General features: G+C 41.4%; 1 protein-coding gene across 9 annotated transcripts in view; it reads right to left on the reverse strand.

Annotated features, from left to right (window-relative positions):
* synj1 (synaptojanin 1) overlaps positions 1-18,142 on the reverse strand; it is a 31,397-nt gene that overhangs the window by 11,436 nt on the left and 1,819 nt on the right. For 6 of the 9 annotated variants that reach the window (XM_034098454.2, XM_034098446.2, XM_034098448.1 and 3 more), the window contains exons 4-24: positions 17,595-17,862; positions 17,115-17,340; positions 15,841-15,924; positions 12,907-12,968; positions 11,529-11,625; positions 10,897-11,072; positions 10,739-10,820; positions 10,487-10,639; positions 8,744-8,909; positions 7,884-7,907; positions 7,253-7,444; positions 6,713-6,797; positions 5,654-5,794; positions 5,380-5,572; positions 5,142-5,300; positions 4,863-5,019; positions 4,611-4,737; positions 4,092-4,304; positions 3,931-4,009; positions 1,939-2,104; positions 105-284 (exon numbers count right to left, since the gene is read on the reverse strand). In XM_034098454.2, the coding sequence (XP_033954345.1) occupies positions 105-284; positions 1,939-2,104; positions 3,931-4,009; positions 4,092-4,304; positions 4,611-4,737; positions 4,863-5,019; positions 5,142-5,300; positions 5,380-5,572; positions 5,654-5,794; positions 6,713-6,797; positions 7,253-7,444; positions 7,884-7,907; positions 8,744-8,909; positions 10,487-10,639; positions 10,739-10,820; positions 10,897-11,072; positions 11,529-11,625; positions 12,907-12,968; positions 15,841-15,924; positions 17,115-17,340; positions 17,595-17,862 (3,030 nt within the window). The remainder of the gene's footprint in view (positions 1-104; positions 285-1,938; positions 2,105-3,930; positions 4,010-4,091; positions 4,305-4,610; positions 4,738-4,862; positions 5,020-5,141; positions 5,301-5,379; positions 5,573-5,653; positions 5,795-6,712; positions 6,798-7,252; positions 7,445-7,883; positions 7,908-8,743; positions 8,910-10,486; positions 10,640-10,738; positions 10,821-10,896; positions 11,073-11,528; positions 11,626-12,906; positions 12,969-15,840; positions 15,925-17,114; positions 17,341-17,594; positions 17,863-18,142) is intronic. The other 3 variants (XM_034098453.2, XM_034098457.2, XM_034098452.2) reach the window with 2 other exon arrangements.

Consider the following 18,142-nt stretch of genomic DNA (forward strand, 5'->3'; position numbering starts at 1 on the left):
ACAGAATTAGAGTTTATATTCCACTGGAGCCTCAGCTGATTGTTGGACTGTGCGCTTAGCAACATGATACCACGTGTGTGACATGCTGAACATCTAATATTTACCCTGTGTTGGTCGGGAGGGTCCTCCACGACTCGGCCTGCTGGGGCCGGGAGGTTCTCCGTGGGTGGGGGAGGGACAGGGACTGCCGCGGGGGGAGGGGAGGGGAGAGGACCCAGGGGCGGACCCTGCTCCAGGCTGAAGGTGCTGGGGAAGGATCTCCTCCACCTCATCGTCCACATCACCTGGGAAAAGACGGCAGGAATTCATCAATCCATGCCCGCTGATCGTCTTTGTTTGTCCTTATTTCTTTGTACTCCCCCCACCCCAACCCTCCCTTATGTTGCAAAGAAGTTTTGAGTCCCAGAAAAGCGCTATATAAATATAATGTATTACAGAGGTGGGAAGTAGTGGAGTACAAATACTTTGATACTGTACTTAAGTACATTTCTCTGGTATCAGTTCTTAACTCCACTACTTATTTTTCTGACGACTTCCTACTTTGACTTCTTACATTTTGAAAACAAATACCTGTACTTTCTACTTCTCACATGTTGAACACAAATACCTGTACTTTCTACTTCTTACATGTTGAACACAAATACCTGTACTTTCTACTTCTTACATATTGAACACAAATACCTGTACTTTCTACTTCTTACATGTTGAACACTAATACCTGTACTTTCTACTTCTCACATGTTGAACACAAATACCTGTACTTTCTACTTCTTACATATTGAACACAAATACCTGTACTTTCTACTTCTTACATGTTGAACCCAAATACCTGTACTTTCTACTTTTTACATGTTGAACTCTAATACCTGTACTTTCTACTTCTCACATGTTGAACCCAAATACCTGTACTTTCTACTTCTCACATGTTGAACACAAATACCTGTACTTTCTACTTCTCACATGTTGAACCCAAATACCTGTACTTTCTACTTCTTACATGTTGAACACTAATACCTGTACTTTCTACTTCTTACATGTTGAACCCAAATAGCTGTACTTTCTACTTCTTACATGTTGAACACAAATACCTGTACGTTCTACTTCTTACATGTTGAACACTAATACCTGTACGTTCTACTTCTTACATGTTGAACCCAAATACCTGTACTTTCTACTTCTTACATGTTGAACCCAAATACCTGTACTTTCTACTTCTTACATGTTGAACACAAATACCTGTACTTTCTACTTCTCACATGTTGAACACAAATACCTATACTTTCTACTTCTTACATGTTGAACCCAAATACCTGTACTTTCTACTTCTTACATATTGAACACAAATACCTGTACTTTCTACTTCTCACATGTTGAACACAAATACCTATACTTTCTACTTCTTACATGTTGAACTCAAATACCTGTACTTTCTACTTCTTACATTTTCCAAACAGCTGGTTCCTTTAGTCTGAATGTGTGTTTTGTGGCGTGATCATTATTCTTTAGTCATTGCGTGCCTATTTATTTGAACACGATCCGTGTATCCATCACTTCCTGGTCTTCTCCAAAGAAGAGGGACCAATGGAAACGCTGTCATGTTGCCGTCGTTCAGCATGGAAACATTCATTAGCTAACAATGACTTTAGTGTTCTATTAATATAAAGGGAGGTCAGGTACTCTTTAAAACAGCTGCTGGTTATGGGTACTTTTTACTCGAGTACATTTCAAAGCCCATACTTCCTTTACTTTTACTTGAGTAAAGAAGTTTAGTCAGTACTTGTACTTTTACCAGAGTATTTTTAAACACGAGTATCTGTACTTCTACTTGAGTAAAGGATGTGTGTACTTTTGCCATATCTGATGTATTATTATTATGTACTTGAAACTAGCTAAGTTTCTGAAGTAGATGATTGGTATTGTTTAGCCATCGTCCCTCACCTTCCATATCGTAATCCTCATCGCCCATGTCCGTGTCTTCAGCGAGCAGCGTGGAGCTCGCTGAGGTGGGGATGCTTCCACAGATCCTCTCCACGCTCATCTCGTCCTCAAGATTCTTGATCCAGCCTGGACTCTTAAGACGGATGTCGATCATCTTGCCGAGGACCTACAATATAACCGAGGTAATAGATGAAAGAAGTAGAGATGGTTAGAATTGACAGGGGGCATTAAAACAATGTGTTTTTTGGTTTAAATGATAAAGATTGATCCACATTTTATATTACTAATGCTAAGACTTAAAAATTAACTAATACAGTTGTGACGGCCGCACATTGATTTAAGGTGTTTCTTCTAAACTGTAGTAAGTAAGTAAAGTGTTAAATAAAGCGCTTTTCACAGACAAAGTCACAAAGTGCTTTACAAAACAATAAAACATCATCACAATTATAAATGAACACACAAAGCCACGTGTTAAGAAGTCATAAAAGCACCAACACATAATAAAAACACAACAAAACACAATGAAAACTAAATAAAAACGTAGTATAAAATAGAATAAAATCAAGCACACCGGTTACCCAAACACCACCTTAAATTAGCTTTAAAGGAGTCAACAGAGTCAGCAGACCGTAGATGAGCGGGCAGAGCATTCCATAGCTTAGGGTCTTAAGGTGGGTACGTGGGACAGACAGTAAATGGTAGTGGCAGGGGGAAAGGTTTAAGGCATGCTGTTTATCATGAAATGAAATATGAACATGCATATTATCCTCGCAACTGCAATTGTTAATGTCCATTGTTATGTACGGTTTGAGGGTGTGGGTCATTAAGCCTCATCTGCATATTCACCTGTCGCGGCGCGCCCAGTGGCTTTTTAGTGGGCGCGTCACCGGGACGCCAGGAGTTGGTTCTCACGGGAGGAGGAAGTGTGTGTGTGTGTGTGTGTGTGTGTGTGTGTGTGGAGAATGCGGGTATTCAGCGGGATATTTAAAGGTGGAGTAGGTCATTTTGGAGAAACCAGCTCGAGTGCGCTAGAATTTGAAAATACACAGCCGTAAAAAATCTGCCACTTCCTTACAGAGCCCCTCCTCCAACACACAGAAACGTGCACATGACCAATGAGGGCACGAGATAAGTTTGTGTACAGATGGAAGGCTGACAGGCAGGTAGGCCATCCAGTTATTTTAGCCGGGCCGGCTCAGATGATTGGTCGTGCTTTTGACAGCGCCACGGCTTCCACAGATGACATTTCTTAATGTATTTATTGTCAAAGCACTTCAGATATTCATTGCTATCGGGATGTTAAGAGCATTCCATGGAATACAACAAAAAGTGTATCTCGAGCCGGTTTCTCAAACTTACCTACCCCACCTTTAAGTTTCCTCAGCATGTATATATATATGTTAAAATGCAACGGGGGAAGTAACTGAAAGTAACCGTATGTGGATATTGCATCGACTAACCTGGAAGCACGTCTCCGTGGAGAGGACACGCACAGATAGAGAGAGAGATTCTCTCCAACACAGGGTGAGATCGCTCCTTTGTGCCACGCCGATCATCGTGTTTTCCTTTTTTGTGGATTATAGCCTAAATAGGCCTACAAACATTTCAGTTTTTTGCTGCCGACGGGCGCAGGAGGCAGGAGCAACAGCCTTTTTTTCAATGAACTATTATAGTGGCCTGGATTAGGCAGTAAAGACAATTTCTGTTTATCACCGAGCTGACTTTTTGTTGAGTTTTGTTTGTGTTTTGCTTGGCTGGAAAACTGTGAATATAATTGAATAACTTATAAAACCTGCCTTTGTTTATTTTGTGAATGTGTGGATGTAGACAGTAGTAAATACACTTCCGTGGGGACTATTTTGTGGGAAGAGTAGATTTTCCGTTTACCAGTTTTATTTTGCCTTTATAATATTATTTCATATCAAGAACCCCTTGTGCGTGTATTTAACACAGCTATTTTTGATAGTTGATCGTTACACAGTGATGACTTACAGTGGAGGCGCTGAGAGAAAGAGCAGCAAGAGCAGAGTAACCTTCCAGGAAAGTCACCCACATCTTCTCCTCCACAAACCTGCATAAACAAGGACATGGTCAATGCAGTCTCAGCGTCTGAAGGTGATGCGTGTCTGTCTGTGTCGGGATGTAAGCCTCACCTGATGAGGATGACGTCCCCAAAGTTAGTAAACTTGTCCAGCAGCTCGTCTATGAGCTCATCGCTGAAGTAATCGTCGGGGCCGGAGGCGCAGAGTGACACCAGGATGGTCCCGTCTGGGGGCCCCTGCAGGGCGATGACCTCTTTGTAGACCTGGTGCCGCGCCTCGGGGTCCACCTCCAGGATGTCCACGTCTATGATCGACACCACGGGCCTAAAGAAGGACAGGAGGATAGTGATGTTTAATTAAAGACTAAATGACACTTCAGACTTTACACGACATAGATGTGACATAAGAAGGAAATGCAGCAAATGATATTGCTAAAGGTGAAACGGTTATACACAGTCGGGTCCATAAATATGTGGACATTGACACAATTTTCATCATTTTGGATCTGTACACCACTACAATTAACTTGAGATTAAACACTCAATATGTGCTTTAAGTGCCGACTTTCAGCTTTAATTTGAGGGTATTTACATCCAAATATGTATGGACCTGACCGTATATGTATTTTACCTGTGGTCTGAGGTCTTAAGCTCAGCCCTGTTGTAGAACTTCAGCGTCCCAGGGTTCCAGGGGTTGTCCGGATCGTCCTCGTTCTCCCCAGACGTAGTACTGGCTCCTACTACATTCATCTCCTCAGCTGCAAAACACACACAAATTCAAAAATATGACTAAAACATATTTTTGCCAGTGTTGAAATGTTGTCATGAGTTCTGAAATAGAAGGGTACGAGATTATCTAGAAATATCTGAAGAGGCTCTGCACCTGTTTTGTCGAAGTTCCACTTCCTCCTCTTCCAGAGTATGCGGTCGGTCCAGGCCGGTGTGCGGCACTTCTCACTGGTGTCATAGTCTTCTGAGAAGAGGTCATACTTATAGGTGGGAGCAAAATCTAACTTGCCCTCGATAAAACCACGGAAAACCTGTGGAACACATTTCTGTATCAGTATGTGTGTATGTCTCAATTCCGTGGTACAAACGTTTCTGTTCTGAGGAAATGAAGGTTATTAGTGATGTGAGCATGCAGGTGTACAGGAGGTCATACCAAACCAGCATTTTTCTGGTCAAACAACTGATCCCCAGCTGTCAAGGCATCCCAGTTCTGCTGTTTGATGAGCTCTTTCACTTCCTCATTGGGCAGGCCGATTCGATAGTTGAAGTCTCCGCACCAGAAAACGTAGTCATGCGAGTACAGCAGACGACCCTGGCAAAACGGGACGGATGCGGTTTAGTAATGTTACGGGAAAATGTGCTTTTAAATCACTTGTTGACAGGAAAATCACCATGGGGAAAGTCAGCCTGCGCGTGATCTCATTGTAGTCGTCATTTCTCTCCTTGACCTGTGACTGGCCAGCAGCAAAGTGGGAGCAGACGACGCAGATGCTGGTGGTGTGGAAGAGCATGCGGATGGCCACACCTCCTTTATTCCCTGTAGCCCCGCCCATCCCAGTTTTTACAGTATCCACAGCAACATCCCTGGAAGAAATATTGAATGATGAGGTTATATCTGTTCCTAGAACTGGGATGTTCTCTCATGAGAGTGTATACAGTTCTTACCTGATGTAGGGTGCGTGCTGTGGGCGGATGAAAACAAACAGACAGACTCCCACCAGCTGCTCTGAAGCCAGCAACACATACTTGTGGTCCCGTGATAAGTTTTTTTGTAGCTCAGCTGCCCAGAGTTTCTGGTTCGTAGTGCTAAGACAAAAAAACAACATATTTTTATATTGCAGAAACCACAGAAAGACAAGGCAAAAACATAGTGTGAGTAAGGTGCTGTTTACACGAGAACGCAAACGGCTGTATCCGCTACTTTTCTCTTTCCGTATAGCCCGTTCGTTCACACGAGGCCGTAACGGAAACGCGGAAACGGACACGGCAAATGATAACGGGTCCCAAGGTGGATAGATCTGCAAACGGAACTCTCTGGGGGGCCAAACGGCTCAGTGTGTACGCCCTATACGATAATTTCCTGATAACAATGAAGCCATAGCCCCACCTCTGCTAATCACTGCTGTAGCATGGTCAGTAGCTACTGTCGACCATGCTACAGATGTTAGTGCAAAATCTACAGCTCCTCTACCACAACCATCAGCAACAAGTGGACATCGAGAATTACATGAACTACATGTTGCTAAATCCACCGCGGGGCATAAACAGAAGGGCAACCATGGCAACCATGCTCGGGGGTCTTCTTAGCTGCTTTTGGTGTATTTTGTGGCAGAAGTACAGCGTCACTTACAGGCCCGGCATATGTACTACAGCGTCTCCAGCGCTTTCGAGCGGTCTCGTGTGAACGGAAGACTTTTTTGATATCGTATTCGGTTTGTTTGCGTTTCGTATGCGTGTAAATTAGAGGGACCATTAACCATTAATATGTTCAAATATAAGGATGTTACAAAATCCTTATGAGTAATAATAGCCTTGTCAGCTCAGCTTAATGATCATAATTCCAGACCTGAATAAATCATGGCCACATTTGAACTCCCATATCCTTTTGAATGCAAGTCATGCATTTCATTTATAATTTTTTGAGTAAAAACAGCATTAGTGTTATGAATACTAGCCAAAAAGGAGACAGGTCAGTTATCTGAGGCTACATCATTGCATACATACCTCGCACTGACAATGTTTCCAGCATTCAGTTCAACCATTTCCTCAAAGCCAATGGCAAAGATATCTGGGGGGTTGGCTTTGCTGTCTGTAAAGAGAAGAAACACAAAATGTTCAACATCCTGTCTGGTAAAGAAAATGATGATCATATATAATTGTATGAAGATTTTGTGAACAATATAGTGCTTTAATCAAAAATAGAATCATACCTATTGTTCACAAGCAAATGCAAATACTGAAGTAAATATACTGTATAAATAGAGATATATCTTAATCAGTCTCTTCAAGGAGTCAGTTTCCTGAGACCACATAATAAACAAGATACTGTATAACATTTTAGGTATTTAGCAAACAGATAAGAGAGTGGTATCATTCTTCTAATCAAAATCCTTTCAAGAATGCAAATACTAGTATTACCCAAAATGTCAAGCTATTTCTTACACCTAATAAATGTATGTATAAATGTATAAAAGAGAAACCCTATCAAACATCATTTCCAGACATTCCTCCCCAGTGAGTGTGTTTTATTAAACACAGACATACCCTGGAAATCAGGATGGCCTGCCTTCTTTGGAGCATCCAACAGCCAGTCGTTGAGCGTCTGGTTTCGGAAAGCAATGCTGCGAAACTGTTTACCCCCGTTAACATTCCAGGTGCCGACACACACGCGGATCTGCTTGGGCTTCGTGTATTTATGGTAGTTCTGACACATTCCCAGCAGTACTCTTGGAGAGGCTTTAGAGGGGAGGAGAGCAGGATTAGAGTGTAAAATGTTTGAGTGTTTGGCATGCAGGAAGGGTGGCACACAGGGAAACAAAACAATAACAGGAAGAAAACAATCAATGGGAGAACATGAAAATACAACAGAGGAACACTGAAGCAATGTTCTAAAACATGGGGGATGGGAACATCCAAATAATCAACGTTGGTAATGGTTCCCTTGTTTCAAAATCTGTACACTAAATAATGTGGAAATGTCCTTGCAAAATTCAGCATCCTCTTACTTTTAAACACCATTTCAAAAGCCTGGTTGTTTCTTGTTTGCATCAGACCGAGGGTAACCGCTACCAACATTGGGTTTTACATAAAAGAACAATAATGAACACAAATGATAGGACGACTGTGATGAGATGAAAACATCCATCCACTGGGGGCAGTCTGCCAGTTACTATACCTGATTGCAAGATGGGCTCAGTGACTAAGATTGTGAGCAATGAGGAGAGAAGGGAGAGAAGGGCGGGTTAACCGGTGCTTTAACGGATCGTTCTAGCAGTCGGTCAGCTTTAATCTAACTGGGACAGATAGCCGACACATGGAGATTACACTCGACGCAGCGGACACAAACCCTGCTATTAGTAAGCTTCTGGCTAACAGGGATACAACAGAGACAGGTCAAAACTCGTCAAAATAGGCAAACAATTCCTCCCTGAGAATTAGAGAATATGGAAGCAGCATTAGTTATTTCAGGGTGTATGCAGGAATCCTGAAGTCACATGTAAGACCTTTTAAAACCTTTTTTAAGACCCTTCCCTACATTTTAAGACCTCATCGCCACTTGGAGTTTTAACCGGTTACATTGGCGACACACTTTACCTCACATTGACTATAGTATATACAGTATTGATTGTCCTTCCTCCTTATCTTCCAACCATTTGGACGCAGACTTGCATTTCCCCATAACGATGTTGTTTAACAACCGGCGTAAACGGACCTTCGCGCTATCAAGTAGTGAGCGTGCGATGTCCTGTTCAGATGATGTCAAACCCAACGGGGTGCCATAAATAAACGACACAGAATCACACTACACACCTACGCAGTGATTATATTCAGGCAGACTGTAGAGTACAACCTCTTTGGACACTTTATATACTTATTGAAAACAAGCTACACAATGTAATACCTTGGAAAATGCCGTTTAATACTTTTTAATAGCCTTCATTTTTGCTAAATTGACTTTTTAAGACCCCGCGGACACCCTGTGTTTATATGTACATTTTAGTGATAAAAATACATCCTATGTTGTGAAAGAGTTACCATAAAGACTGGAAGTGGTGAGCAAGGCTCGAGCTTTGTCCGCCAGATCGCTGTTGAGTGTGGAGCCCAGCCTCAGGATGTCTATGGCCTCCTGCTTAGAGCTGTCGAAGAAGTTGTTCTGGATGGTCCTCGTCACAGAACGAGCGCCATCTTTTAGCTTTCCAACCTACGAACAGACACACACAAAAAACACCCAGATTATTAGCTCTACTCTTACTCGGTGTGAGAAATAGTCCGTAGTTCACACACCAACCACGGAAGAGAAAAAAAGCAGGAACACATCAGAGAGATCCGAGTAATATAGATTTATGAACTGATCAGGAAGGATCAAAACTTCACAGGAAGGTTTTTCTGATTGATGTGGTTTGATTTAATGCCACATGGTGATCAGTTTAATTGGTTTGTCCTAGTTCATCCAATAGAAACAGATAATGTAGGCAACAGGAAACGATGCTGCAGTAAGATCACTCAACACGTGAGGGCACCATATCAATTTCCTTTGTTTTCTTTTTAACTTGATTTCTGTGGATCAGTAGAGGTCTCCGTGGAGATTTCAAAGTTGCCAGGTCAAGACAGTATACTTAATCAAGTTTTAAAAAAATAACCCCACCTATCCCATCCTCCATCATCATATAACCCACAGACACTGAAATCAATAATGCACCAGAAATAGACCGACGGTTAAAATACAACATGGACTGGCTTGTTAACTTACCACAGAGGTAGAGAGGTCCAGAGGAGAGCAGAAAGAGACGGCACACAAGAGTTAAGAAACTGAAGCACACAGTTCTACACACAGAGGATCAACGCCGTCACTGCATGCACCGTAGCACACTAGACATTATTTAAAGTGCTATTTATGGTTTAAGATCAAAGTTAGAAGGTAACCCCCGTTGTTCGGTCAATTTGAAGAGAATTCCACTTTACTGCTCAGAGCCATTTCTTGTGATCTTCTCTCAAGCTACAACGTTAGCTACATTAGCAGACCATAACTAGACTATCTATTTAGCAAATAATTGTCATTCAGTGCTTTATCAACAACTGAAAGGACGTTGTTACTAGGGATGCAGCGATACCAAAAACTCACGGTACGATAATATAGCGATAAAAAGTCCACGGTACGATATTTATCGCGATATTGAAAAATAAAGAAAAAAATTAGATTTTTTTTTCTACTTGATTTTTTTTCTCTCTTTATTAAATAATAAATCTGATTTGTACAGCATTTTAGTAGGATAGTAGTATTTTAAAGTGTCAACAATATAATAATCAGACCCTGCAATAGAATAAATCTGTGCATTGTCTCTCCACCACTTCAAAAACAATACAGTGTTTGCCAAGAAGGTGAGGCTTATTGACAGGGCGAGATATAAATATACTGTTGGTACTTGTCAATGTCTCTAGGTATGTACATGTAGCCCTGTAAATACGATGTCCTTTTGTGTTATCTGTTGTTTTATGTTCATGTTGTAACCTACTTACTGCCATGTTGGACAGGTCTCCATTGAAAAAGAGATCGATGAACTCAATGGGACCATCTGGTTGAATAAAGATTTTAAAAAAATAAATAATTAAAAAAACTACGGTAGATTTTGTCAGTCTCACGACGGTATTGAGACATTTATTTACCGCGATATCGTGATATTTGATATATCGTTACATCCCTAGTTGTTACTGCTGGCTGAGGCTATAAATGACTGAACTTGTATATTTATGGCTATTAGGCGTGTCCATATTGTGTACCTTGGCCTTGCCATCCAGAGCACCGGTGCCCGCGTAGATCTTACTGACGGAGTCGCCGTTTGCAGACCACATGGTCCTGAAAACCTCCTGGAACCTGGCCACCAGCTGGGGTTTCTCTGTCAGCCCCATTTCCTCCAGCTGCTTTGGTAGCATCTGGGGAGGTGAGGAACAGGAAGTAATAACTATAAGCATGAACTCAGAAATATATGGATGTGACAGGAATGCTCTTTTATAACAAAACAAAAGTCTCACCTCAAGGGCAAAGAAAGCCTGAACACTGTTGGTTCTGTCCAGACAGTCCAGGCAGTTTGTCCTTAGGGTCCCACCTTGAGTTCTACAAAGACATGTTCAAATGTTAAGAATCCAAAACTCCCTTATACTTCATGATACTTGTTTGTATTTATTTTCACCTTGCAATGCCCGTCTCTGCAGAGTAGTAGAAGAAGCCACACTCCTCTATGAACTTGCTGAGGTAGGGTTTCAGGACACTGTGCAGTTTGTCGGCCTTTCCCCCCTTCACATTTTGATGGTAGTCGAAGTTCACCATTTTCACCGCTGTTACATGCTCTGATGCCTTCAGGTGACTCTGAGCGTGACAGAGAGAGGAGGAGGATTATCCACTGACATTCTAACTGAATGCGAAACTGTTGTGCGTGCAAGGCCTGTCCCAGCACGGACATGCATATTTTAGACGTTTCTTTTTCTCCAACACAAAAGACGGACATTCAAAGAACTATGACTCAAGTTTGCCATATATAAACAATATGTGAGGCATTTTTTAAAGTGCTTCCCACAGCTTAAGAAACGTGATATGTTTTCGTATACAAAGTGAAAATTAAGTTTTGTTCTGCACACTAGAGGAAACAAAAATATTCCACTATGGCAAACCAGAACATTTCTTTAATAGTAATGAAAATATTTAGTTTTTTAAGACACATTTAGTTTCCTCTGTGGATTAGATTAAGGTTGGACTAATTCTGTAATGTTTGAAGCATCAGGAAGTACACGTCAGTGTCAAAGGACGAAAAATAGCTTCCCTCACCTGAAAAGCTTTGCTGAGCATGTGTTCCCCTTCCTTACTCCCAAGCAGGTTGATGATCACCTGTTTGCCATACAACCTTCGCAGTGTGGTGAAGTGTCTGGACAAAACACAATACAATCACATAATAGGCATTGTTAAGGTAAAGACAACATCAGACTAATAGTACACCTATTGCAGCATTTATCATAACACGTCAAAGTCTCCATGCTTGGTATCAATGGTATATAGATAGATAAAAATAATAAATAGCGCATCTCAACACCTGCTGGGCTACTGTACAGGCATGGTGCCGTTAAGACATGTTGTGTTTTCAAACTGGTTTGTATGGTAAAGGAATGCAAATGACTTTTAATAAGATATGAAGACACATTAGAAATGCCAAGGATACAAGGATTCACGCTTCACTTTTGGAGTCAACAGTGAGTTATTAATGTGGGAATACAATTACACGTATGAGTGGAATGAGTGCACACAACAGTTTATTAGGGGGGGAAATAGTTTTGCAAAGTAGAAGAGACTAGTGGAAGGAACAGTGTCCAAAAGAGGCATTTCAATAACCACAGGCCTCACCATCAAGTGTTAAGAATATTGCAGACATGGATTAAACATCAGTAGCATCCAGCAGCAAGAACATCAGACACACAGTGTTTCTAAAAATATGTTCTTGTTGGCCTTGTACTTTAATAGGCATTTTCAAGATAGACATATACTGTAAGGCAGCCACTGCAAACAAGATACAACTAGATATAGCAACCGATGAGTCATGAGTACGGATCTGGACAGATATTGAGAAAGACTGGCTGCAAGGATGAAGCCAGGCACGGGACAATCAAGGAGTGCCACGGTGATTAGAGAGATCATCCTCTAGCTAGAGAGCCTGAGTTTAGCCCAGTGACTGACATCCCATCTGGCTTCATCAAACTAACCAACCTAAAGGGAGCTGCCATGTTGGTAACCGTGCATCTGCGATGTGTCTGTAGACAGGGAGAGCAACAACCATTTTACTGACCATCTGGTCTCCAATGAACTTCCAGTTAAGACAAGATGAGTAATCAAAGACTCATGTGGTAGCATAGCTCTTTGTCCTACATTCTAAGTTGAGCTTGGAAGCATAAGAAATATGCAAAGAAACTGTCTGTATATTAAATGCAGAGGGCGACAGCTGATCAAGGGCTACCAATTTGTCCCTTCTGTTCTCTGCAATCAACCGACCTCTGAGGACACACTTCAACGAACATCTACTCCTTTAGGAGCCTGAAGAGCCTGTCTCTGTTCTGCCTGGGCACTGCGGCAGGAGATGTGGTGTTATGGTGTCTCCTCTGCCCCTTAGAGGAATAGAAATCACACACAAACACACTACACAGAACATTTTAATTACCTTTCGAATGCGGGCGCATTTGCCTCAAATCCTCTAGACAGCTTGACACGATGAGAGCCGACCTGCAGGTCAGAGACAGCAAGACAAGAAAGACACAAGTCACAGTGTCCTTTTTTATTTAATACACATTTTTTTTTAAAAAGGGACGCTGCAGAAACACACACATGCTGCAGATAACCAGAAATCCTGGTGGTGGAAACCGAAGTTGGGATATACATTTTGAATACAACATTTGACCAACGTAGTGAAAAAGAAAAAAAAGAGTGTCGACCAACGGCAGCAACACGGGGTCAGCAGAGGGAGATGTGCTCTTTCAGAGACTCTGAGCAGCAAAGAAATCCTGTTGCCTGTCACCTTTTGGATCTTTTTTGTTTTGCTTTTTCGCTCACTCATTTTAGAGAAACACCAAAGAGCCTTACAGAGAAGTAAAGGCAGACACGAACACACCATGACAGGTTGAGCATGACACAGAGGATTTTAAAAGGAAATGTACTCTCTGCACGGCAGGTCCCTACTTGTCCCCTACCCATCTCTGCCTTTGCATCACCATTCTCAAATTTGTATCTTGCTTCTCTTCCTGTCTCTAATTGCTTGTCATCAACTCAATAAAATAAAATTGAATCAGCCTCCAATTAGGGATCTTCCTCTTCCTATTTGTCACTCAATTCAGGTCCCAAGCAAAATACATCCATTCTGCGTTCAAACCAGTCAATGATTGTCACTGCTGCGTGGTCTCCGGGGACATTAGGGGCCAGCATTTCTGCATGTGTCCATTTTGGCTAGGCTTGTGTTTGCCAGTGCTAGACCTTTTGCTCCATGCTGCTGCCATTTTGTCACAACTTCCTTTCAATGCTGTTGTGCAAGCCTACTATGCATATTTAATAACTTCCTGAGATAACATCTGAAAGGACTCGGGTAACAGTTGTACACCTTAGAACAACACCCATTCACATCCTACTCAAACTCTATAACACCTGGAGTCTAACTGGTCCTCTTTAACTCACACTGATTGTATACTACTAAGATTCATTTCAAAGTCACTTATGTCATGCCACCGACAAGAACATTAATCATGGAATATTCATCAGTTATTTGGACCTATAGTTGGTTGAGACCTTTGAGTGCAGTTCTTATAATCTAGTACTTTTTAAGTATAAAACATATTTGCAAATACTGTTGATGCAACATTGTTCACTGATGACTGATTCACCTAATGGTGCTTTCCCGAAAGCAACCATAAACAATGATTAACTGAGATGTTATCATCAACCAGAAGTCTAACTACTAATCAGCTAAGAGGGCGCAGCTCTACCACTTTACTGGTTTACATCTTTCTCTGCCGGGCTTTATGACACTTCACTATTAGTTCTAATGTAAACTAAAGGTTTTATTGTTCAAAAAAAGAACGACTGATCTTCATACAAAACTACCCAGGGAAAGAATGACAGAGTATGGGGAGTGGGGAGAAAGTAAGCCGACAAAGACACGATCTGTCGAGGAGACTATGAGCTTAAATGGTGCTTTACAAGCAGGAGGACTGTTCCGTCTGAAAACAACCCCGAGCCCACAACCCTGAGTTTAAAGAAACCGTAGACCAGGGCTATTCAATTAGCGGCCCCCGGGTTCTGAACTTGCCATTTAGATCTATAATTAGGCCTTGGGGGGGGCTATGTTGTTTGATTGAATTAAACACAATATATGCACTCCACTAGGGCTGCTCAATTCATCGTATTTTAATCGCAATTACGATTATGGCTTGCAACGATTACGAAAACAACGTAATCGAAATAAAACGATTATTTTTGTATTATTACTTTTTTTTTTTTTTGTTGGTTTTTCAGTTGAATTATACTTTAAGTTCAGGATAATCAACTGTTAAAAACATACTGTTCACATTTTCTCCAACAAATTGATGTTTACAAAGTAAATGGATCATCGTTTTTAATAACCCGTGATATCAATTATTGACCCAAATAGTCGAGATTATGACTTTTGCCATGATCGAGCAGCCCTACACTCCACTATGCTGTTGTAGTATTTACTCTATCTGAAGCTCATAATTATGATTGCTCATATTTCAAGCCATCTTTTTCCCGGCCCCTTGCTTTGGATCATTTTCATCAACCGGCCCCATTCCAAACTAATTGAATAGCCCCGTAGACCTTGCTGAATAGAGATTTCACACTGACTTAGGGAAGTGGGTAGGGGATGTTTTCAGACCAGGCTTTCACCTGATCAAAGAAGTCTAGGAGCTGAGGAAAACAGAAAAGGGCCCTTTACCAACAAACCACTATATCTATCATAAACCTGCCCCACGTTAGATTTAAACCACCACTCTGTGCAATGTCAGGACAAGGGCAGGAGAATCCCACTGGTGTGGTTTAAGGTGGGTGATCTTAGTTCCTGCTGTAGTGTATGGGACCTGGATAGATGTATACAATGGGATTCCCTTGGCTTTCACCCCTGGCTGTTGGCATTGCACAGAGAAAGTCCTATCTGCAGTATGAAAGCGCCAGCACCAGCAAGAGCAAAAAAAAGAAGATATACCAGGTGGGGGTTCTCATCCATTCCATTACGATGCCGATTCTCATTCAGTTGCAACAAAACACCCTTTATGGACTTTTTCTGAACATAGCATGGACAAAATGTGTTAAAACTACCATAAAGATATCTCGGGTAATAACAACATGTTTTATTCTGTCACATTGGCTATATAACATTTTGTATTAATGAAAGTGTGAACAAACTCATGGAGGGTTCATTAGAGTTCAGTAGCAACACTTTGGCACTCACTGACACCGAGCCTTATCTACAACCGCAGCATACAAAATGGGCACAAGTTCAACATAAACACGAGGGGCTGCTGCATGATTTTCATATGATGTCGCTTAATATATGAAAAGCTTTTTTTAGGACAGGTTTAGTTTCCATTACCTGAATTCCTGGCTGTTCCCAGAAAAGAGGAATGGACCCACGGATCTGTATGAAGGATGATACTTTGTCATCCAGGAAAATAACCTGTTCAAAAGAAGAGGATCATTTGGTTAGGTTCATTTGCAATGTGGCAAAGCACAGATGTCCATACAACTCTAATTGTTTTGACTATAGACAATGTCAGCCTGTGTGTCTGTGGTCACTTTTTTTGACGAGACAAAAAAGGAAATGTGAAGGAGAAATCATTTCACGTAGAGTGGATGCATGTTGTTGGTGATAAGCTGATATTTTCAAGGAAGAAATCACTAATCACCATGGGTCAAAGCTTTCAAGTGGTTGGCAAAAATAACCAGCACACCTAGTAGGCTGAAGACTTTTCTTTTTGTGGCTGCTTTTAATTGAACTATTCATATCTTAAGACTGCACTGTATATTTTATCCATGTATTTTTATTTTATTAGCTTTTCTTTTTAATGACTGATTTTAAATACCATTTTCTTAATGTCTTTCATTTTTTGTAAAGCACTTTGAATTGCCTTGTGTTGAAAAGTGCTATATAAATAAACTTGCCTTGCCTAGTAATACAGTATATTCTAACATTAAAAAAAACTGTAAACCCAATACACAAATGAAGCTCTACATTTTAAATTTCTATTCAGACTGAAAGACTTTGAAGGATCTGTTTGGTGGTTTTCGGGGTAGCAAATATTGGTGAAATTGTGCTACAGTTTATTATAATGTTAGTAGTTCCAGTTATTCTGTCCCACTGATAGCTTTGTGTTTGTGTTCTGAAACAGGAAGCATAAAAAACAGTGTGTTAAAAAAAAGTGAGTAATTTCAAAAAATGCAGAGCTGAAAAGTAAGTTTGTTTATTAAAATATAGATGAGTCAACAAACATTATGCTGAGCCAGCAATTAAAGCTAAATACTGACTGAAATGAAGTTTGCTCAATAAGGAAGTTGAACTTCTGCAATGTGAAGAGCTTCAGACGGGAGCTTTACCATTAAATCAGTTTGCTGCCTTTTCATTATCATAATGGTTTTCCTCTTATGTTTGTAGGTTAACCGTGCACCTATAATTATTATTGTTGAACAATTTCCTTCCCCAGTGACAACACAATGTGCAATAGAGTTTCGGTATGAAGCTGCACCAGGTTTTCTCCTTAACAGTCAATAGATAACCAGTGTTTAAACAGACTGCGTTAACAAAAGGTCATGTGACCATTCACAGGGTATATAGAAACGGATGCAGAAAGAATCAAAGGTCTGAGTCACCTGTTCCGTCTCCACAAAGTTGGCCACCTGTCCGTCGTCATTGGCTCCTCGGACGTTGAATCTGGTGCCCGCTCGCTCTGAGCTGAGGCGGGAGAAGATGCACGCCTTGGCCTGTTTGTGCCCTGCGTAGATGGTCCTGATCTCCACACCGCCACACATCAGCCTCAACAGCCAGTCATCGCAGTTTACTCCGTAGTGTTTCAGGTGCAGGTGCAGAGATTGGTTCCTATGGATCCATCAAGATAACACAACAGTTAACACACAAACCAATTCAGTGTGAACAGTGAACCTTCCCACGTTAGTTGCAAATCACACAGCCCCAATATCACACATTCAGAGGAAACAATTTCACCAGAAAGACTGCAGATTGCAGAAAGCATACTTAGTTCACTTCATACAGTATAATATTCCAGAGAGTGTTGGAGCCAAATACCTGACTCTCATTATAACCTTTGAATAGTAGAAATGTCATGCTCTTACCAAAAGAAGCGGTTATCTGTTGTGTCCTCTAGGATCCTGCGATGTGCACTTAGACTCAGGTCCATGCTAACTCCAGAGGCAGACCAGGCAAAGTAGAAGTGTCCTGAGTTCAGGACCTTTCGCACTTCAGCAATCCGGTCCTCATCCGCTGGATCATTCTTCAGCGATATAAAGTCTGTCTGTGTGACCCTGAAAACCTCAGAATCCTGCACCTTCCCCACAGAGCTGCATCCTGTCACAACCACCAGACTGTGGAGCATGGAGTCACCTGCACACGGAAGGAGTAAGAAAAAGAGACATGAGAGTGAAGCAAAAGCAAGCAGTAAGTAGATGGATATGATTCCGTGCATTCAGGAATAATACATTATAGACATTAAGAGACTGGACAAGAAAAGGTTTAAGTACACTTTGGTGTCAATCCTCGAACAAGGAAGTCACCAGCCAGTCAAATCTCAGCCATCTATCATCTTTTGTGTGGCTTTTTCCTTGTTGTGATAACAACAGCCTTCAAGGTCATGCAAAGGGCAAAAGAAAGCAGCTTAAAAGGA

The sequence above is a fragment of the Pseudochaenichthys georgianus genome, chromosome 14 (genome assembly GCF_902827115.2).
Source record: "Pseudochaenichthys georgianus chromosome 14, fPseGeo1.2, whole genome shotgun sequence".
NCBI classification, from domain to species: domain Eukaryota; kingdom Metazoa; phylum Chordata; class Actinopteri; order Perciformes; family Channichthyidae; genus Pseudochaenichthys; species Pseudochaenichthys georgianus.